At 36.4% G+C, this 23,807-nt stretch overlaps 1 protein-coding gene across 9 annotated transcripts in view; it reads left to right on the top strand.

The window, feature by feature from the left end:
* Positions 1–21,228, top strand: part of ADGRG6 (adhesion G protein-coupled receptor G6) — a 117,235-nt gene extending 96,007 nt beyond the window's left edge. For 6 of the 9 annotated variants that reach the window (XM_085541562.1, XM_085541561.1, XM_015858345.2 and 3 more), the window contains 8 exons: positions 814–920; positions 3,531–3,658; positions 4,702–4,970; positions 6,585–6,699; positions 7,730–8,013; positions 11,811–11,912; positions 13,886–14,038; positions 18,312–21,228. In XM_085541562.1, the coding sequence (XP_085397688.1) occupies positions 814–920; positions 3,531–3,658; positions 4,702–4,970; positions 6,585–6,699; positions 7,730–8,013; positions 11,811–11,912; positions 13,886–14,038; positions 18,312–18,490 (1,337 nt within the window). In that variant the 3' untranslated portion in view covers positions 18,491–21,228. Of the gene's footprint in view, positions 1–813; positions 921–3,530; positions 3,659–4,701; positions 4,971–6,584; positions 6,700–7,729; positions 8,014–11,810; positions 11,913–13,885; positions 14,039–15,890; positions 15,938–18,311 lie in introns of all 9 variants that reach the window. The other 3 variants (XM_015858348.3, XM_085541563.1, XM_085541566.1) reach the window with 2 other exon arrangements.
* Positions 21,229–23,807: the final 2,579 nt, after the last annotated feature.

The raw sequence follows: 23,807 nt of genomic DNA, 5'->3' as shown, positions 1-23,807 counted from the left end.
AATCAGTAATGTAAATATATAAAGCACATCCAAGGAGAAACAGTTTTGAGTGATTTTGGAACATCACAGTCTTTTGAAAGATTTAGTCTTGAATTGAGGGAAAAGTTATGGGGTATGACAGATAACTTGCAGAATTTTTCCTAGAGTTAGCAAAATGTTCTTAAGAGTTTAGAGAACATGAACAGTTTCTCAAAATTAGCTCATATTTGAGTGGGAAAAAAATGAAATAAGTTATCAGAAATACAAACATTACTTTCTTACTCTTTTTTTTTAGTAAAATCTTTCTACTTTTATTTTTCAAGAAAAGGAAGAGGACAGTTTATTTCATGTTTTCTTTAAGAATATCTGAGATTATCCTCTCTGACCTTCTGTATCACACACTGCAGAGAGGAAGGGTGGGACCCTCTGCTTGTGGGCCATAAATGCTTTCATGTGCCTGGGGATATGTGAGTAGGAGGAAGGCAGGTGCAAACATCACATCAGGGTGGTAAAAGGGAGTTCTAAAACCATTGTACTGTTGGGTAAAACTAAAGTGTATCTAAATGCGAGATCCTTGTCCATTAACCAGAAAGTTCCCTAACTTTACTATAGCCCTTCTTTCTTCTCAGTAGGCCATTATTGGTACACTTGTCTGATAGAAACTAAGAAATCTAACACTTTCATTTTTAATGACTGATTGCTTCTAATATTGACTTCTGTTATATATTTATTATTTGTGCATTTCTGTGTTTGTTCAAGATGAGATGAGGAATCCAGGGAAAAGATTATAGATGTTTGTTGGGAAGTAAGGTTACTCCTGTTTCATTTCTATAGGTGGTAATGGTGGCTGGAACCCTACGGGATGCAAAGTGCAAGCAGACTCCAATGAAAATGAAACAGTTTGCTTGTGCAACCACCTCACGCACTTTGGGGTACTCATGGTAGGCAAACTCTTATTGTTCTTTAGGTTATCTTTTCTAGGAACTGTAGTGTTGTTTTTATCATCAGTCAAGACAGCTATCTTCATTCATGTTTGCTGTGTGAGTTATTCTTTTTGAACATGATTTCTAATTTCCATACATCATTTTCCTCCTTACTGCTATAAAATCTTTTCATAGCAAAATATCTAATGGTAATGATACAATAATTAAGTAACAAATAAAGTGAAGCAGCTAAATTTAAATAAAAATAAAAATAAAAAAATTAAAAAATTAACAAAATGTCCCAGTAAACGTATTATGTATTTTGAAAAGTACACAAGCCACAGAAGAGTTTGGGCAAAGACTTCTGAGCAAAAAGCGTATTATATTACCCAGTTTCAAAGCCAGGACATGGCTGGGCAAGAAAGAAGGCCAGAATAAGACACTGTAAAATGAAGTCACAGTTCTGTCTCTCACTAGCAAAATGGAATAAGTAGGAAAATGTTCACATAAAGAAGAAGTAGATAAATGATTTTTTTTAGAGGAAGAGTTGAGGCGCTGGTTTCAGAACAAAAAGTAGAGCACTGTATTTTTAGGAAAAATGATCAGGGCAAAAAGTGTCCTGAAGTCAGAGTAATAGCTAATGAAAATGAAAAATCAAGACAATGAAAACAGTAATCCCACCTCATTCAAGGGGATAAATTACAATACCTTATTTTACAAAACAGGTAAACTCATATGTGCTCTTTTCTTAAAAAAAAAAAAATTTTTTTTATCAGCTTTGTTGTTGCTTTGCAGTAGAGACTGCAAAGCCCGCCAAGTGTGGGAACAAAACATATATATTTCTTATTTTATCAGAAGATTAGGCAAAGCCTCCGGACTGTGTGGCTGAGATAGGTAAAGCTTAGCATATCAGGAAGATGGATGAGGGTACCTTCTGCCTCAGGAGCATGATTTCTCTAATATTCGGGTGTCTCCAGCAATTTGTCTGTTTGATGTGTTTATGAAAGAAAAAAAAATCTCAACATGAAAAGGATGGATTATTTCTATCTTGGCTTAAAATGTTGTGATTTCGTTTAACCTCAGTAATAGGTCAAACCTCTTTTTTTTTTTCTTTTTTACATTTTTATTTTTAGTCCAAAAATTAGTATTCTTTGGCCTGTAATTAAAAATTGCTGAAAATTTGTTGACTTATCATAGCTCCTAATGAAAATAGATCTGGTTGTTTGGTTATTTTTTTTAATTACTGCAATGACAAATGGGACTTCTCTGTGACAGGGAGTTACAGGCAACGACTTTTTCAGCTTTGGCTTTCCGTAGCCTTCCTAACAGAGCTGCTCTCTTCACATCATGCTCAGATGTTAATGGGAAATAGTCATAAGCTTTTTATCTTTTTGCAAGCTAAATTGTGGTTTTGTTTCACTTTTCATCCTTGAAGGGGGGGGGGAGGAGAGGGGAAGGGTTTTCTTTAGAATATACTCAATGAGTTCCTTCTCTTCCCTAAATGCTTTAGTGACATTAGGAAATAAGGGAGAAGTTCTTTGAATTTGGGCTGTATTCCAATAGATTTTTACACAGTTTTGACCCTTCCAATTGCTTTTCCATTTCAATAATCTTATCTAACTTTAATTTAGATATTAGATTGTTTTCAAATAACAATCTCTTTATATATATAAACTGTTACAAGGTTAGGACAGAGTCTGAAAAGCTGAATAGAGCTCCTTCATTTCTTTTCTGAAGAACAGCACGTTCTGTAGCCTTCTGTTGGTTCTTTCTGCTAGATGTTGCTGTCTTTTTTGCTGGGGAAGACAGCTCCACTAACCATAGAACAAATGATATTAAATGCTAGTATTTGCTCACATTCAGTCCATGGTTATATAGATCCAAGAACTTTCATTTTTCCTTTCCCTTAAAAAAAGGAAATAACCCTGGTATTTATTCTCAGACAGGACTATGTGGCAATTACAGTTGGACAGAGAACTGGAAAAAAAAAATAAAAAAAAATCCCCAGAATGTTCCTACTTCATTTCCAATCTTTTTTTGAAATGTTGTCACTATTTTTTTCTGAGCAATTCTATATATAACTGTAGTTCACATGTTAAAACAGACCATAAATGCAAAGAGCAGTATCTTGCCCTTGGTTTCACCCATAGACAATTAGCTAAACTGATTCTTATGAGCTTCTAATAATGAGAAACGATGTCAGAATCTCCCCAGAACATTGTGCATTTCTTTATGAGCAATTTTTAAATTACTTTTTCAATAGACATTCAACATAAGTATCTTAAAGGGAGCTGTGCATAAGCAACTGAAGTAAAAAAAATATTTTGTACAGGAAGATTATTTCCGCAGGAGGACATTGGAATTCCTGATACTGAATTGTAAGGAGCAGCATCAGACTCTGTCTATCTGCTGATCTGAGCAGTTATAATTCTCACAGCACAATGTTTTCAAGAGCAATGGGAAGGAAGTGAGAGGTGTAACAATTATAAACTAAGTATACTCAGTAAACATGAACCCTGACAGCAGGGTTATGCTGTTATTGCCAAAGTGTTTCTAAGTTTCACTCAACTAATTACCAAGTAAGAGTGTTGTGCTGCAACTGACGCCTCTTCCTCCTGTCTCCCATAGGACCTTCAGGGAACCGCTACAGAAATAGACCCACAGAATACCAAGATCCTCACTTTCATCACTTACATAGGCTGTGGGATATCTGCTATATTTTCAGCTGCAACTCTTCTGACATACATTGCATTTGAGTGAGTACTAGTTCTGTAAAAACTAACACAAATGAGGTACAGCTATGTGATAAATAAAACAAATTAGCTATATGCTTTTCTTATTCTTTATTGCAGAGGAAGGGAAGCATTTTTTTAAAAAAAAAAACAAAACTGGACACAAATATGGAAGCAGATTATTATTTTTTTTAAAGAAGCATAAGTTCAAATTCTCTCCTGTTTTCAATGTGTTGTGCTCCTCAGGCAAGGCAACAAGGTTCATGGGGCCCAGTATTTTGTCTTTCATAAGTACGATATTCTCTAGATTCAAAATAGATGAATATAAAATCCACAGCCAGGCTTATTGTGAGGAAAACAAACAAACAAACAAAAGCGAACAACCAGGAAGCTAAGTTATGAACTTTTCCAGCAGTTTTAACAAGGGACTAAAGGAAATGCAAGTTTTGAAATAATACAGTTATATGATGAGTGAAAAGAGAAAGTGAAGTCACATCAATGCAAAACAATCATCCTGCCATTCTACTAAAGGATAGTTTTCTGGGGGGAAAAATAGGGGGCTTCTGTAATCTTCAAAAATAGTTCTTAATATCTCTAATAATTGCATTGGTATTGTATTACCTAAGGTATAGTGTTCTTGTCTGAGATTGCAGAAGTTGCCCCACAGTTCATACATTTCAGTGTGTCTCAGTTACAAAAAGAGAGAAACAAACAAGCAAATAAAAGCAAACAAACAGAAATCCCTGACAACAACCACAGGAACAACAGAAACCAAAATATATTGCACTGGATGATACCTTCCAAACTGGTGCAGATAATAACGCATGAAGTAATTAGAGTTGGTCTTCTTGCCAGCTATATTTTGAAAGTTTGCTGTTAAGTTTTTTCTCTCCTTATTTTAGGTACACAGCACATTGCATTACATTTAATTTGAAGGTTTGCTAATGCAAGTAAATGAGTTAATAAAATATTTTGGCAAGTAGCTCGTTAAGGGCCCAAAAGAGTGCTGGCTTTCCCTTGGGTAGTTGGAAGCAATTAATCTTATGTTTCTGTATTTCTCGCACTAGGAAACTAAGAAGAGATTATCCTTCCAAAATCCTGATGAATTTGAGCACAGCTCTGCTCTTTCTGAACTTGATCTTCTTGCTTGATGGTTGGATTGCATCGTTTGACATAGATGGCCTCTGCATAGCTGTTGCTGCACTTTTGCACTATTTTCTACTGGCTACCTTTACATGGATGGGACTAGAAGCTGTTCATATGTACATCGCTCTAGTGAAAGTGTTTAACACCTACATAAGGAGATACATACTGAAGTTTTGCATCATTGGTTGGGGTAAGTTCAGTAGATGCAGTTTTTACATAGAGTGCTTTTTGAAACAATGTTTTATAACAGGTCAGTATCACAGATACAAAACAGAATCAAAATCAGGCTAAAGTTTCCCTCCCTCACCCTGAGGTGCTGGCACACATCCAGTTAAGGACTTTGTGTCACGGACACCAGAGTTCCTATGGATAGTTTCATGAAAATATACTGGAACTGGCAATCTCTGCCTGAGGAGAAGCAGAGAGACCAGAACACTAGTCTTTCCAGAGTGGCCAGCATGTTACTGCTATATCAGAGGCAGAAAACGATGACACAAAATAAATTCAGAAACCATCTGAGTTTAGCAGTTGCTACGAAGTCAACAGGACTCTTCACACTGGCTTTCAAGAAGCTATCAATTGAGTCTGCAGTTTCTTGCCAAAAATTAAGGTCTAGGGTGGAATCAGAAATGACCAAACTTTCCTGGGCTTTAGCAGTGCTTAAACAACAGAGAGATACTTCCTGCCTTAAGAAATATACACTGTAGGTCTGAATTGAAAAAATGTAATACTGAAAAATAACTGTAAAGCTCAAGCAGAAAGGCTTTTTTTTTTTTTTTTTTTTTTTAATATCAGGAATCTGTGCTTTCTGCCTGAATGCACATATTGTGTTTGAAATAATACAGCACAATACAAAACCATTAACCTCATGACTAGAGCACTGACCTCAGTCCAGCTGGTAATTGATGTCTTTCCATCGGCAACTAGCATCCTTTTTGGCAACATTAGCAGAGAACGTGGACTGAGTGGTAGGAAAAGCAAATTAACCTCTTCCCCCTTTGAATCTGTTTTGTCATTGCAGGAATAAGGCATGTAAATAAGGCATGTCAGGAAATGTACATTAGCTCTACGTGAGCTGTACATAGTTCTTTGCACATAGTTCTCTTCAACACAGTTTTCATATTATTTTCCCAAAATATTCTTTTTACTATATTCTTTTTTCCTTTTTACTTTTTTGGGTGGTGTTTTTTTTTGTTTTGGTTTGGTTTTTTGGTTTTTTTTTTGTTTGTTTTTTGTTTTTTGTTTTTTTGCTTTGGTTTTTGGTTTTTTTTTGTTGTTGTTGACGTTAAGGGCATGTAGTGTTTTAGAAAAAGTGAAGATATTTTCAGCTGAGAAAAGCAGAGGAGAAATTACAGGTTTGAGTTCATGTTCCCTGGCTCTTCATCCTTCTGAAATGACATCAGCATCTCTGGAAAGAAATCCCTCCAAAAATATCCCAATCCCAACACTTCTTTGATCTTATTGTTTCAGTAATTTTTTAGTCTCCTCACTTCATTGTGAGAGCCTGTGTGCAAGTGCTTTGAGAGAAGTACCTTGTCACATCCTAATATAGCTTTTTTCTGACTTAAAGAAAGGACATTTTGATTCATTAATACTTACTAGATATACTTAGCAGATTTTATGTTTTTACTGTTTACAAAAAAAAAACCAAAACTGTACTTTTCTCTATGTAGTTTTCTGACACAGAACTGCCTTGGGATACTCTAAACTAAAGCACTAGCGTCAGAAACATTGATAACTCAGCTTTGCACAGTAAACTTGTTTAAGGGATTTGAGAGCAAACTACAATGTTCTTGTGTTACAGGTTTGCCAGCTCTAGTGATAGCAGTTGTTTTAGCGAGCACAAATAAAAATGCAAGTCGTGTTTATGGCAAGGAATTGTATGGCAGAGATGCTAACGGGCAAGGAGGAGACGACTTGTAAGTATTTACAATCTGTTACAATTTAGCATTTAGCATGGAAAAAAAAGAAAAAGCATTATGCAGATAGCACTGGAAAAGTCATTTGTGAATAAATCAAACAAAATGGACAAAATTGTCTCCTAATTTTTTTGAATCTGAAGTGCAAAGAAGGCTGTGAGGAACACTGGAGGAAAATCAGCATTACCTAGTTCCAAATATCCCTCTGACAGAAGAATATATTCTGTGTCAAAAAAATAAAAATACCTCTTTTGATTTATCTAAAATAAAAATTCCATGTTCTAGGTGTGAACACAAAAAAAGTAAAAATAATTATTTTTTAAATAAAGTAGACTATAATATGTCATTAACTTTCCATGTTTTTTTCTTGATGTTCAGATAAGGATCTCCAAATACAAATATATATATGTATATTTTTGGCTCTTTGTTACCTCATTTTCTGTTTTTTGACTGCTTAGTCACAGTAGACAAAAATGTAACTTTGTGTTTTTCACCCTAGCACCATAGTAAGCATTTCAGCCATGTGATACTGGAGGAATAAGCTAGATCTCTTAAACAGCTGACTGTCAAATTGATGCCTCAAAGGACTACCTGTACTGCTTCTCTACAGGCCTGTGAGTTGTCCTGTAGTTGAAGTGGCAAAAACCTGAGATTTTGGCAGTGAAGATCCAAGCTTTCCTATTCTGTTAATAAAGCACCCTATGCTTCACACTGATGAAGGTGGAGAAGCTACTTGGATTGAGCTGCATTATGAGATTGCAATTCCCAATGCTTATATCTGAGATCAGGTTTTCTTTCTAATTACTTTTAATTACAGTGAGGTACAAACCTCTGATTTCTGACAAGAAGCTAATATGGACTATAGTGATTTGAGATGTCACTGAGCTTCATCCTACTTAAAAATTTCAAAATTCATTTGAAATTATAGCTCTCTGCAGCTCAGGAACCAGATATACACAGATTTTCCTTGTAATTAAATAAATGATGTTTTGCACTACCTAAAAATGGTGGTAATTTTTTTTTTTTACAGCTGCTGGATCAAGAATAAAGTTGTCTTTTATGTGACTTGTGCTGGATACTTTGGAATCATGTTTCTCTTGAATGTTGCCATGTTTGTGGTGGTGATGGTGCAGATCTGCGGGAGGAATGGGAAAAGAACTAATCGAACACTAAAGGAAGAGATCCTGAGGAACCTCCGTAGTGTGGTCAGCCTGACCTTCCTCTTGGGCATGACATGGGGCTTTGCCTTTTTTGCCTGGGGTCCCTTAACTCTGCCCTTCTTATACCTCTTTTCCATTTTCAATTCATTGCAAGGTAAGCTGAATTTCTTTTTCTTGTGAACAAACAATATTTGAGTTATTTTCGTTCTGGGAGATCTTACATCCAGTGAGCCATCTAGAGAACTCAGATCCAAGTTGTCTGGATCTAGCTCCGATAACAGAACATCATTAGTTTACCATTTTGTGGAACACTTGTACCTACAACATATGGGTTGAAGGTCTTTGTTAGATTAATTAACATTTCAAGGCCTTTTAATTAAAATGCACAGTATTATAAACAGTGCTGTTCCTAGCTAACATTCTGCAGTGATTTCTGCTGATAGACTCTGTATGACCTTCAACATTTCCTTTCACTGATTACAACAAGTATAGGAAGCCTCTTTCCTTTATTTATTCCTGTAGGGAATTTGTAAGGCTCATAACTACTTTATTAAACCATAAAAGGCTCGTAAAGAGCATTCAATATGGAGAGACTGCACAGAGATAAATTATATTATTTGGTTCCTGAAGGAAAATCCATTGACTGTTGTAAGTGGTTTGTTTCTATTTATTTTTGCTGGAGTTTTGAATATTTTACTTTTCCACTGTGGTTAATCCTTCTGAAAAATGCTATAAATTGCAATCAGTTGTAGTTTATAGAATCATATTTTTGGCACTTACAAGAATTTCAGCTCAGAGCTGATTTACTCTGTACCAAATGATGTAAGAATCTCCACCTCTGCTTACCCTACTTATTAATATAGAAGAACAAAAGCATATGGAAAACCCACAAAGGTCATTGGAGGGATTTTGTTAAACCACACATGTATTAAAATGAAAAGTGTAAATTTACTAGGGAAAAAAGGAAAAAAAGCATAAGAAAAAGTAAACCCAAGGATGTCATTGGAGGAGCATGTGTTATGCCAATCAAACACTGAAATAAAAAAAATACATAATTTCCCAGGGTCAGCAAACTACCTTCCCTTAATGGAAGAAGTGCTTAATCTAACACCACGTGGATTTTATCTGTTAGGGTTGAGACATATTTACTGCACTAAAAAGATTTATTGAGCTTTCATAGAAAGAGAATGATGTTGTCAGTTTTGGTTTGGTTCAGTTTCAACCTGAAATGCTAGACAAAATGGCAAAAATTGTTTGAATGTGGTGTTCTTACTAAAGGCTTTTTTTCCAATGGACAGAGTGTGATACTCCCCCAGGCGCATAATGAAGTATTTGCTGTAATGTGTCTGTGTCAGAAATTCAGAAAGGCCTAGTGAGATTAAAAGCATGGGAAGAACATGAAAAAGATTAAAACTCTGAAGAGCATGCCAAGGATCAAATTCAACACATATTCTTTAACCGGATTTTCCAGTGCAATCAATAAAGCATGTGCATGCAGAGTGCACACAAGGTTGACCACCGCTGCTTAAGTCTCTGTGGGGTAATAGCACTGTTCAATGGAAAAACAGTAGGTCAGAAGATGAAACCAAAAACCCTGAGGAGTAAACACAAGAATATGAGCGACGTGCTTTTCATGGATTGCAGTAGCAAAGATGGCATAGTATACGTTTGTACACGTTATAACAAGCACAGGAAGATAATAATCCTGTATCTGAAAATGCTTATTGCTGTGTCTTTAGCTTTAGGCAAAGCTAAAGGAACCAAGAAAAGACATCTCAAATCACCCATAACTGGTGCAGCACACATATACCTAGAAGTAAGGGGGTGAAATTGTGCAAAAGGAAAAATAAGCATTTTCTATTGGGAAGGATTTTCTGCCATCCAAAAATAATTCAGTATGGCAGGTCTTTCATCAGTATTAGCATGAGCTTAACTGCTGAGCCTTCCATAAATATGTCTATTCTTTCTCATGTTTGTGAAAACTGTGCTAGTGTTTTAAGCTGTACCAGAAGCCTTCGTTGACCTAGTTTTCTATGCACTGGCAGTGAAAGCAGTATATTGCTACAACTACTGGTGTTACTGTATTTTGCTATTACACTGACATAGGAAATGACTTTTCTCTCTTTGACACTTAGAGTAAAAAATCTGGGAACATCTCTTTTTTGGCTGCTCATTTTATATATGCCTGGGCAAGCCAAATACTTTCAAGTCAGAGCCAAGCTAGAGCCAAGCCTAGGGTCTGATTTGTCTCTGGGAAACAAAACCAAAGCTGTGTTACTAAAGCACATTGTAAACTTAATGAATAATGAAATACAGAGAAAAACATTTCAGAGACCAAGCCCAGACAGGGCAAAGGCAAAGTGCCTAATGCTGTGTATTCGTTTTATAATACTCTAGACATAGGCATTTTCTTTTTTAACCATTCAAAATGTTCCAAATGTTCACCACAATTTAATTAAACATCAGTTTAATAAGTTGGTAGTAATGCAGAAGTCCTAAGAGGTACTTGGGGTACAAACAACTATACATCTCTGAGCAAGTAAAGGATGCTAGAGACTGCATTGGAATTACTCTGTGCTTAAAGTGAAGCACACACAGAAATATCTTACTAAATGAAAACACAATAACCAGATTTGAACAGATCTTGCATATGTCACACGTTAAGGTACCTTCCTTACAACGTGATTCTCATTTTTCTCTTGTCATTTTTCATTAATGCAAATGTTAACAAAGTTCACTGTTTTGGTTCTCTAACCTTGGTTAGACTCTCTAACCAGCCTGGCCTGAGTGCCATAAGCAAATACGCTCAAAATTCAATGACCAATATTCAATGACCAACCAAAATTACCTCAGCATTTTGAAGGAAATAGGATAATTTTATGCACTAGATCTGCTTTTCCAACCTATATCCTGCCATTGCACTCTACCAGCTGAAACTTAGTGGGCCATTAGCATATGGAGATATACATGAACATCCTAAAGGAACAGACTTTGAGGATGACACTTAACTAAGTTGCCTGCTTTATGTTTCATTTAATCAATTTTAAGATATAACAATGAGGGATTTGGCAGTAACATTTGCCATCAGGTGTTCAGCCTTATGTTGGCTGGCTCCCAGGGAATAAGAGTAGAATGAGAACAGACCAGGACAGGGAAGGATGGAAGTTTCCACAGCTAGTGCCTGTCTGAGAGTGCCAAGGGCACAAGAGATGTCCAAGTGCTATATTTAGCTCCAAAGTATCTCTGTAGGATGATTAACTTGTACCATATGCTCTACTGGAAACCTATTTACCCCATGGTAGATGTCTATCTTCTGTCTTGAATTTAAGTAGCTTTATTGCTTAAAACAGTGAAAACTACAAAAATATTCTTAAACTCTTCTATTGCAATTGCATGTACAAAACAGGTAATTTTCTTCAGAAGTATCTGTAATTAGTATTTGCAAACATATTCTTACCATTCTAATAATTTCAAGTACATTCATGTGATACATATAAATCCAAGAGCATGCTTAAGTGCCAACTTCAGGATTTCAGGTTGTGAATGTATACAGCCTATATCTTCTTACTTACAAAACAGAGTCTGTATTTAGTTTGCAGTCTGGCTCTTGCAGTGCCATTGAGTGCAAAGTTTTCATTTGGTTCAAAGACAAAATCTTTTAATGATTTCCATCTAAGCCAAAACATAATTAAAAGATCCACACTGAGCTGGGTATGAATCAGCTGGATATGAATGTCAATTAAAGGGCTCTTCTCTCTCTTCTGATATACCAGACACTTGTATGGCAGTAAGAGGATGGGAAAGCTTTAATTAATTCCCAAACATATTAAGTGAGGCATGCAGACAGATGACAAGATTTGTCTTTGCTTGTACTTCATAGTCTTTTTTTATCAGATTTTAGACAATCAACTTATCCATTTAAAATACATGTTTTATTTGCTTTTGTTAAAGGTTTATTTATATTTGTATTCCACTGTGCAATGAAAGAAAATGTGCAGAAACAATGGAGGAGACATCTATGTTGTGGCAGATTCCGACTGGCAGACAATTCAGGTAAAAACAAGTCATGGTTTGTTATTTTCTGCAGTAGTCTGGAAAAGTCCAAGAAGCCAGATTGCTATGTTATTTTTAATATGATACCATATAAGCCAGAGATGTTGAAAAAAAGATTAATCATAGGATATCACTTCACTTCATAAACAACAATCGCCAAGGGATTTTTCAATAAGACTTCATAAACAGTCTCAAAACCTTTCTTTCAGTTTTCCACTGAAGGCAACTGGTGAATTTTTTAGTGCTACAAACCTGGATTTAGAAGGCCTTCTGGAGCCTTAAAAAAAAAGAGTAAAGATCCAAATATTCAGATTCTGTCATTCAAAATCTAATCTTAATCCTTTTTCCCTGCTAACTAAATTATGCTGACTAAATTGTTGGCTATTGGGTTGATGGAAGGTTGATTCTAAAAAGTCCTTTGAAACTGTCCTGCTCTTGACCATGTTAATGAAAGAGGGCAGCAGACACTTGGAAATACAGGAAATTCCTGTTGTGAAAATCAGGTTAGGTTCCAGAAGAGATGTTCATCTTTATCTGTGTGGAAGGAGAGCACTGCTAGAGCCATCCTTTGCAGCAGTTGGTTTGGATGCCTCAGAGTGTCTCCTGAATTTTTGGCCATCTTGCATGATGTTAGACTCCTGTGTCCTCCTGTGCTATATATGATTTCATTGTTTTTGCTGCAAGATTCTTGCTCAATGACTGGGATCCAACTCTACAGTTAACATTAAGAGGCATGAGCTCCTTGCCTACTGAGATAAACCTGCCCAACCTGAGTTACTGCAGTGCTCCAACTACTGTGGTGTCCTTCCTTTTTTGATATCCATATGCTATTTTGAGGCTATAAGCAAATGCTTTGCCATCACTAATTTGGCTTTGCCTTGTTCGGTTTTGTTTAGGAGATGCATTCTCAGTGTCAACTTGTAAACTACGAAACTTTTATGATTTCACTACAGTAAAAAAGTCTGAGTCATGATTTCAAAGAGTTAATGCAAACTAGAAAAAATGAATTCATTCTAAACAGGCATCCAAATCATTCCTTATGTTCAGTTTCCATGTGGTTTGTGTTGTAACTCCTGAACTGGAAAACACAGATAGATCAAATTATTTCCAGATTTTTATGCTGCTGTTGGGCAGCCTGTGGAGATAATAGAAATAAAAACCTGAAGGATTCAAGTATGTCTGTGATGTACTTAATATGCTGCCATTACAGCCAGTCCATCACCTCTGGTTGGTTTTATTCTCTGTGAATCTGACAGGGTTTGCAGACAGAGCAGTGAGCCAAATGTGATCCTGCATTCTTATCTGATTGAAGTGAACTTTAGGGTATGTTCTCATAATGCAAAGAAACAAACACTGCAACAGTGTCGTTGCTAAATCAGAGCAATATTTTGGGGTAAAAGCCTTCTCTTGATTTAAACCAGAGCTAAAGCAAACCATGTTAATTAGATGCCTTCTGTGATTTTCACCATCGTACAAACAGTGAATTAGAATGATTACCAAGATAGCTGTGTGAAACTACTTGTATCTAACTCAAGTATATGATGCAAACACAGTGGTTCATTTATTCTGAAGGATGCTGGTATTGGGAAACATATGATGAGATTTTCATTGTAATTTTTCACATACATATGTATATTTCACATAATAATTAATATTAGCTAATTAGTTTAATTTTTGAAGTTGTTCCAATGTAAGAGCCTATAGTGTTAATGGTTCTGCCAAAATTTGTCATATAGTGAGTAACCATTGTTGTTCATTGTTATTAAAGGTGCAACAGTATGCAAATCCATGTAACAGCAAGAACAAATTGCTTGTGTATTATCTACTTCAGCAGGTTAATCCCACAAACAATAAGACCACTGTAAATGCTCCTAATGCATCCAATGCCAGAAATGTATGTAATTGAATACATTAGACATTTAGTACAATTACTGATAGTAGTTCTTCATTTTAAACTTTTCAATCATTTTCAGATTGGAGCAAGACAGCCACAAATATCATAAAGAAGAGTTCTGATAATCTTGGGAAATCCCTATCGTCTAGTTCCATTGGCTCCAATTCAACATACTTAACATCCAAATCCAAATCTACAACAAATACATATTGCAAACGAAGTAGCCATACAGGTGAGTTCTTGGAATGTAGCACAGTAGATCTGTGGATACTTATTTTTGTGTTAAAGGTACACTAGTGACTTCAACCCAAAGATTAACATGAGAAAAAATCACTAATTTTTATAATTACAGTGTTTTTCATATATATGTTAATGTTTAATAAGCACCTTAACCAAACATAAAATACAACTAATGTATAGTTCTGATCTGAGTATGTTTGCATGCTGAACAAGTAGGGATGATGACAGTTTTTTTCTATAGCACTTTCCCATTTCTGGATAAAAGATAAATTCTATTATCCTTTTGTAAACAAATTGTAACCAAAGCACAGAGGGATGACGCTTGTTATCCAAGGTAACATGCAAGCTAGCAGCACAGTTGGAAATAGGAATCAAGTATTCCAAATCCAAGTCCTCAGTTGATTCACTCAGTAAAACTGCTTCCATTTGACTGTAACACATTCATGGGTAAAGAAATAAGTGGAAGCTACTTGGAAATTAATACTGCTTTCCCGGAGTATGCACAGTTTTTCCGTTCTACAAATAGCATGCTGTATTTACTGCTTATCTATTCAGACGTCAGTGGTGTATGTAATAAAAGACATCAGTATTCCACTCATGCTGTAAAAATGTGCTTATTTTGAGAACACTCTAAAGGAACACAAAAAGAGAGGAGCTGGAATGATTTGCAAGTTTGTTTACTTATATCAAACTATTTCAAAAACTCACCTAAATAGCTTATGAAATACTATTTATAGTTTTTTGTTACTGAGTTTTTGCTAACTCGTGTTGTCTTATTGCATAGTCACATAACATTACCACAGAATCCTTTCCTAAAATGTAGCAGAAATAAAATCTGCATATATATTTAACCCAAGGGGATTTATTTTCTTGTTTTAAAATGTGTGTTATTAGCACTTTTCTAGAAATGAATTGTATGATTTACTGGAAGTCCCCAGGGTCTCATTTCTGATGTTCCAATCTTCCTTCTAGTTACCTAGCATACTCTCCAGAAAATAGCTTCCTATTTTTATTTATGGTCATTTCCTGGTTCCGTTAGGCACACAACAATTTTTGTCTAGAAATCCATACTATTAACTTAATGGCAGCAGATTGTATTCCCTACCTCAGCTGCTCCTTTGGACTTGTTGGGCATGACTGAGGGGGTGAGCATCGTGCCCTTGCTGCTGCAAAATATCCTAAGGTCTGCCAACAGAGAGTTCCCATTGGTATTCATGTTGAATCAATAAATAGGCCATCAACACTGCAGATAAATCTTTTCTCTTGGCCTCAGGGCTTTTAATTGGTCTGACTACCAAAGTGACTTCATCCTGGAGTTTTTGCCGTGCAGTTCTGAAGCCAAACATTAAAGCAGTTCCAGATAAGAATTAAGTTTGAAGAAACTTACGGTTAGGAGCATGATCATGCACTTTCTTAGAAGTGGTGAGCTTAATCCCATGCATAAATTATATCCTGAAGGAGAATATTGTTAGTAATGTAATTGTAGCATGTTTTCTTAGCTTGTGAATGTCTAGTGGATGGGAATACCAGTTTTCTCAATATTGTTTAATTTCCTTACATTTTGCTTTGAACTCTGAAAATACACATTTTATTGTATTTTATTTTATACATTTCAGATCTTTTTTCTGAAGTTTTAAAATACCAACACAATTCACTCATAATTCTAAAATAATAGAAAATAAGGTCCATGGTTCTTGTTTTCAGACAGCTAAACTTCTTGGTTTGATGTCTTAGCTGCACTGCAGGTAAATAGTATAATAACTACATGTCTTGGTAGCTCTTGTTAATATGGTTGTAATGTGCATCCTGGAACTGACACAGGCATTCGTGTGTTTGTGGTGTAGATAATGTCTTCTAAGGCCCTTTCCTCACCAGTGGTGGAGTGTTACAGGTAAAGTGAGAACTGCTTTTGTCAAATGCATGGTTTGGACAGGGTGGAGGGCTGCCATTTGCATGATGTCCTAATTGGCACAAAGGACTTTGCTTATCAGAATCACTGCTTGTTTCTCACTGTTACATCTTGCGTCACTGATGCTGAATCAAAAGATAAGCGTGCTTCAGACTCTGAGTTTCTGCACTCTGCATGGTACATGAAGCATTTGAAAGATGCTCTTTTAGAAGACATACCATGTCCTGATATTAATGTCTGTGTACTATACGCTGGGGAAAGGAGATCAAGCACCAAAGAAACTTACACAGAGCATATATTAAAAAGCAAAAACAACCTGATACATACCTAGAATAAAAATCTAAAGATTTAAAAACCTATTATAGGAATTATAGCATACAGTATATCTGGTCAGAGGCCATTGCAGGTTTTAGAATGACTAGAAGCCACTGTTGTTTCATATCCAGCCACCCAAAATGAATTAGAATGACAAACTATAGAACTCTGAAAGTTGTACTGCAGATCACCAGTTGAATCCAGAAAGCACATTTTAGAACACTTGTGGTGGACGAAAGAAATCACTTTAGCATCTTGCGACATTGCTGTCTATGAGACTGATGCAAACTTGCAGATAGTACTTAAATACCATATAGTGTTTCCGTGGCTTAGAAGTTAAAATTACTTCTGCATAGGATTTGGTGGTGCAACTGCTGTTTACTTCTTTGTTTACTTCTTTTTACTTCTTTTTAACTTTGTACTTTGTTTTGAAGTTCATCCAGCTTAAAAATAAACAAACAAATAAAGAAAGAAATGAAAGAGAGGAAAAAAAAAGAAAAGGGGTCCCACTGATTTCAAAAGATTTACATAATTCCCATGCAAGCAAATTTCATGAGGAAATAGCTGTTTAACAATGTAATGGTGTCCTGGGGCACGGGGGAGGCAGGTGGAAGGTGAAAGAAAGAGTTTCAAAAACTTTCTCTAAAAACTAAGATCTAAATTTTTAATCTTTGTAATAAGTTATTCAATATGTAGAAAAACTCCAAAATGTAATACCAGTGGCTAGTAAATACCTACACTTGAAAGGCACAGAGTACCCAGCAATTCACTATTGGACATGGAGTTACTTGCTGCCGTTCATGGACATTCTTGCGTGCTTTGAGAAAATCATTCTGATATGCCTGAACATGCCTGTTTCTTTTTGTAATGAGCAAAGCTGTTTTGATTTCTTGCTTTGCAATCCATTTCTATTTCATGCAATGCATTATACTGTAACATTCCTTATGGTTTGATATCATTACTTCTGCATTGGGTGTTTTCTGTTGGTTTTTCAATAATAATTCATTCATACAAAAGACAAATGTCGTGTGAAAACTAATCTTAAACTGTGTGCTGCATTTTTAAATGATCTTTTACTGAGGAGTTTTTGAGGGTGATTTCACCTAGGTCTTCAAATCAGCCATCCAAAATGCTGCTTGTAAAACACACTGCTGCACAGGATCTTCCATCTTACTATTGGCTTATAATGGCCCAAGCTTTGCCTGGGTTATGAGTTACCTCCAGCCATACTAACTACAGTGGAAGAGATAAGAAAACTCAATAAGGCAGTGTTCTTGAGAAAATGAGTTACAGTCTCTGTTTCTCATTGCTTAATACATGAGCTCTACCTACTGCCCATCCTCTGAATAGCAGTTAGCTTCTGAAGAACTCCCCTACCATGCTGGAAAATGCCTTACTGGAAAGTATCTTATTCCTTTTTTCTTTCTTCCACTCCATTGGCACATAGCACTTAAACTTTAAAGGATGTGGATTTTCTGCATCTTTTCATCCCCACGGTTGTTCAATCTGTACTGTCCTTTCTTATGGAAAATGCAACTTTATTCTGTGCAAATGAAAAAGCGCAGTCCTGATTTGGTTCTGGTTATCTGATTTAAGAGTAAGTTGTATGTTACGTTCTGCAGTTATTCCTATGCATAGTTTATAATTTCTGCAAGTGAAATATTTAAATCCACTTAAGGTTATTTTCCAGTACTTTATCACACAGAGATGCCATATTGTATGGACATCCCTCTTCCTCTAGTACTTTTTAAGATTAAAAACGAAATTAACATATTAATGGACAGTGACAGAACTTCAGGCAAAGGAATAGTGGGATAATTTTGAGGGAGTCCTGAGGAGTGTGATCACCAAACCACACACTGGAAAAGAATTTAGAAGGAGCAGTGCGAAGCCAAAAAAAGTTACTTGCTGGCTTCTAGGGCAGTAATTTCATTCAGCAGTAGTGGCAATTGAAGGCAAATCAATGTGGGAGTGACACACTTCTTAAAATATGAGTTTGCGTAAGAAAACCTAACTCCTTGTTTCTTTTTCCTCTTCCTAGAGAATATTTTTGTTGACAAGCCATCTTCAAAATTTGCCCAAGAGGATGGGGAGCAGACGTCAATCATCCCTGTCCACCAGGTTATTGACAAGGTCAAGGGATACTGCAATCCTCACTCTGACAACTTTTATAAAAATATCATCATGTCTGACACATTCAGTCACAGCACAAAGTTTTAACTGGACTTCTGAATTCTTTGAACTAAATGAAGCCAAAATATCTGCCCGGAATGGAGAATACTGGATATCATACAGTGTGATCTGCTCAGTTATTTTTCCCAGTTTATAATGTTATCTTATAAACAGATTCCGCTTGCGGACCAGTTTCTTTACCTTTTTCTTATTGTAGGAAAAAGGACCATTTTCTGCCATGACATTGAGCTGCTTTATAGTGTGCTCCCTCCAACATGGTACCAGGACAGCTAAGCAGAATCCTGTGTAAATATTTTAAGACAGAAGAAGAGCCATAAGCCTAACTCCAAATTATACAGTGTGAACAGAAGCATATCCCAACTCCTGGAGAAAATAGCAAGCATGTCATGCAGTAGAGACAAGCTCTTATCTAACAGTTTTTCCCTACAGCATTTGTTAGGTTCTCCTTTTTGTCTGTTCAGTGCTGCCTGTTCTATTTTTTTTATTGTTATTATTATTTTTTTTTGTAAGTGGATAAAATGCTAAGACCAGTAAAAGAGATTTTTTAAGACATTTTTTTGACAAAATAGACCTAATCATGCAAATCTTGCTTACCAAACTCTACATTCTGTAAATTCAGGCTATTCTGAAAACAAATACATACAAGCACTCTTACTATACAGATCTGCTAGCTGAGGAATACCTTCAGGCTGCTAGTAAATCTTTTGCAAATTTTAAGCCTATATATATGTATGGCAACATACATTTGCATTGGTGCAGAACAAGGTGAATCCACAGTTTATGCAAACTCTTGTTTCTATTTTTATTGATCAGCATGGAGGAAAAGCAGCATCTCCCATTGCAACTTCTATTCTGCAATGTCTGTACCAGTGTGTACAGTCCTATATTTTGCTGAACGAAACAGAAAACATCTATATATAAATGCATAAATACATATTTAGATTTCTCTCCACACATGCTTTTATAATATGCACACAGTCAATATTACTGAGGAAACAATGTGTGCTACAGACAATCTAAGAAAGGCAAACAGTGGTAAACTTGAATACAAGTTGAATACTTTGTGATCCCACAGGTTCATTTGTCAATCTACTTCAGACATGTTGTATGTATAGGCATCTCCATCAGATGGCATTGCAATGTTAGCATAACCTGAGTTACGTTTACCAGTAATAAACAAATGACATCATTCTGGGCACATGACACTATCAGCATCAGTATCCCTCTCCTGCCCTCCTATTGGCTGACTGGCTTGAGGTTGTTGGAGGCACAAAATTTAAAGAGTGTTGAGGCAACGGGAAGGAATTTTGGCATTGCTGTACTGTGTAAATCATTACACTGATCTCTCTGTGTGTGCAGACAGCAGACAAGAGCATAAAATGCTTACTTGTTTTAAAGTCTATAAATTTGTGACATGTTAGCTTGTGACCATGTCTGCCAAAAGTACATGAAGCATGTTCACCCTTTGCCAGGTGTTGTAAAAGCTGTTATTGCACACGTCACAGAAAGAATGGGCCAGAACATCAAAGGTGTTCTCAATTACTGTTTCAGAGGAGAATGTTTCCTAATGGAATTTTTTGTTGTTGTTTTTGTTTTTAAATAAAAAGACTTCTTTTTACCAAAGTATTTTTAGGCAAATACCTTATTAGCTGCATTGGGAAGATAACCAGAAAGTCATTCCGTGAGATGTTCAGTTGCTAAGCAGGTGAATACTCAGTGATTAGGGATGTGGATTTGTGCCTCTCTGCTCTTCGCACACATCTTTGTGTGCAAAGATCCTTTAATGCTGTGACCGCACAAATGGAGTATTTTCCCTGGCTGCAAACACCTTGCAAGAGGAGTATGTCCTAACTGTATTCTGTCCAGAAACACTGCTGTTGCTACACACACCTTAACAAAACCTCAGTCTGTCTCCTAACTGCAAACACCTATGTGGTGATATGAATGAAAGTCAACCATATACATTTAACATGTAATTATTAGTACGGATGAATGCTGTCAGGTATATTTGAAAGAGGAAATAATGTAGGGAGAGGTTATGTACAAGCATTTACTGAATTTATATATCGTCCCACTTGCTTAACTACTGTAGGTAATAGAGTTCAAATAGCAGCTTACTGTGAGATTTCTACCTGATTAAGGCATTCAGAAGTGAAAAGAAGGAAAATAAAACATTCCTGGAAAGAAAAAAAAAATTAAAAAATAATGTGGAACAATAAAACATAATAGATTAGTAAAATATAATAAAAAAACAATATTCTGACTGAACTGTAATCTAACTATCAGTTTAATGTACAGCTACATATATATTTTTTTCTGAAATAAGATTTTCTCTTTTCTTTTACTACCATGTAGTAATCTTAAACTATCTGTGTGCATTAGATGCTCTGGAATGCTCTCAGTTCAATGTAAAGCTTCTACTTTGTAGTTGACATGCTGTAACCTCCTTTGTACATATTTATTTATTTGTGAGGTTAAAAATGTCAAATATACTTAGCTCTGTCATGTCTGTTATTGTTTAGCTTCTGCTTCACCATAGAAAAAGAGGGAAATAATAATAATTTCTCTTTTTTTTTTTCCAAACACTTTTTGTGAAAAAATTTACTGTAGTTGTGGATGAGGAAACATGTCAACATAATTTGCAATGCTAGTCAGTGGAATGTAGTTTAACAGTCTCAAAGATGGACTAAAGTGGAAAGAAACATTTTCCGGTAAACATCCTTGATGTTAGTGTACCAAATAATTAAAGTTTTTTTAGTAGCAAATGGTTGAAATTTTTTCTTTTCTCTCTGTCTCTCTCTCTCTCTTTTTTTTTTTTTTAAGTTTAATGGCAAAAATTACTCAGTGGAATTCTGAAAAATAATCTTGTCTTTATTAAATATGTGAGACAGGTACATGTGTAGCCAAAAAGGTGGAAACAAATGTGCAAGACTACCTCCATAGAACATAGAAACTCGATGAGACATGTCAGACCTGCTCCCCAGTACTTAGACCTCACTCCAGAAAATGAACAGCCCTTGAAGTTCAGTGACAGTATTTATAGAATGCAATGAAAACAAAACACTTAGTAATAATAAGGATGCAGGGTGTGCCCCTGGGCAGCCTGTCCATGTGTGTTTGTGGACAGTGAACACTGCTCTTGGGCTTTGTGCCTTGAATGGTGTGGGAGGATCCTCTGAGAGAAGTCCAGGTTTTTTCAAGTGGCATTTTGGCAGATACCAAACTTGTAAGAAGTGATTTGCAGCATTTGAGGGTGGATTTATTTTTCTCCTCATTTCATCACTTTTTAAATATCAAGAACAATTTTATTTTAGTCCTCTACTGTTAACAGCTTCCTACTGTAACCCATTGAGTTACATAAAATGCCACTTCATTTTGTTCCTCTTGCAAGGCTGATCTATAATCAGACTTATCTATGTAACCATAAGGATAGCTACCGACTTACAGAACATCAGTGCAATTCATGAAGGTGTTATAAAGATTTGTTTTACATTTTCTGTATATAAAGATGTATAACCATATACAGGTCAGAAAATCAGTCAAATGTCTTAGAAGTTAAGGTCAGGCAAATCAGTTATGCAAACCAGTCTGTGGAGCGGACATAGGCACTGCTGTGCTAAGGAAGCTTTTCCCTCTGTTTAGCCAATCTTTATCTAACTCGTTCCATATAATTTGGAGTGCTCCTGGCCCTGCCTTGGCACTCTTGTCATCAAGACATTTGCTGCAGTGCAGGAAGAGGAAAACAGAAAACAGTTAAGGAAAAGGAAAAAAAGGAAAAGGAAAATTGGGGATGTGAAAGGGAGAGAAAAAGTGAGAAGGTAAAGGAAGTGGTATGGGAGAGAAAGGGAGAAAGAAGAGGAAGAGAAATAAGCATAAAGTAAGGGAAGGGGGAAAAGGGAAGAGGACAGGGGAAAGGCAAGGGACAAGGGCAGAGGCAAGGATAGGAGGGCTGTCAAGGCCTGCTTCGCATTTTCTTATGCTTTTTATATCATTTCTTCTCCTCTCCCCAGGATGTGTTACTTTGACCAGTGATGGATGTAGGCTAATGGAGAAGATGGAACACACCACCATAGTTATATGTGCACCTGTAAATCAAAGTGAATATTTTTCACTCTTCAGGTTTAAGCTGAAGATCTGCCACAGTTCTTCAAGGCAGCAGCTCCATGCCTGGAGATTGATCTAACAACAGTATCTATCTCAGTAATTCAGGAACACCCTGTTGCCCCCCATGATGAGAAATCAGCCTGACAAGCTCCAAGCATTGCATATGAAATAGCTAAATGAATTTCTTGGAAGCCTTTTATTGAAAGTCCGCCATTCCTCAGATACATCTGCTTGCTGAAATCCACTGCTTCCATTATTCTTTCATTAATCCCACATTTGGTACTCAAGAAGAGTACATTTTGTGGTTGTGTCCATACAAACTGTATAACCAGTGCTGTCTAAAAGCAGTATTAATTGTACAGTATTCACTAGGAGTGTTGATTGACTTACTTACCCCACAAAATCAATGCCAGTCCCCCACAAAATCAATGCCAGTTTCAATCTCCAGCATGGACCAGTCAGCCACAGATTCTAGGCTATGCCACTAAACTGGGCACTTAATGTAGATACTATTCTAGTAAGAGTTCTGAAAAATACAGCTGAAAATCCATACGCAAAGTGTGTGCAGGGGCGTGGGGGGAAGAACAAATGCTTCTAACTCTGCTCAGATGTGTCCCTCCACTGCCATTTCTTTTTCCATTTTGACATCTTGCAGAAGCAGAGGAAGAAGTAGACTGTGGCTGAGCAGTGCAGCTCACAGTCACTGAGTCTCTTGCTGTCCCTGTCATGCTGCATTTCAGATCCAAATGTAGTAAATGCAATAACATTATGCATTCTGGCATGATCGCACAGCTTTTTCCAGCAGAGGGCAGTGGCATATTGCTGGTAGTAATGCTGTTAAAATCAAGCAAATAATGCAACAAGAGTCTTTTCATGTAAGCACCAGCGCAGAGATATGTGGGAGAGTTCATATCAGGTTTGTCTATTATTTAGTAATCTGTTGCATCAGTGGATAAAGCAAATGCTCTGCACTCATGGAAGTGAGGGGAAAGAGCTGTCTGCCTGCATTTGGGCATATTTAGTGGAAAAAGTAATACAGTATGTCTCTGTTTTCTTTTGCTGGTTGCTACATTTTCTCTTTCTTTTGCTCTGAGGGGTTGTAATGGAAATAGCAACTGCTGTACTGCTGTCAGCTGAGCAAACAGAGACAGCTCTCCATTTCAAGCTTGCACATTAGTTTGTTCCATCATCGGGCAAATGATTTGATCTGATGGCCTGCCATCCTGTGACTCAGAAATCC

The sequence above is a fragment of the Coturnix japonica genome, chromosome 3 (genome assembly GCF_054131305.1).
Source record: "Coturnix japonica strain WE chromosome 3, WE-NBRP24, whole genome shotgun sequence".
Lineage (NCBI taxonomy): Eukaryota > Metazoa > Chordata > Aves > Galliformes > Phasianidae > Coturnix > Coturnix japonica.
Note: the sequence above shows the minus strand (reverse complement) of the source record. Positions and strands in the feature narration are given on the sequence as shown.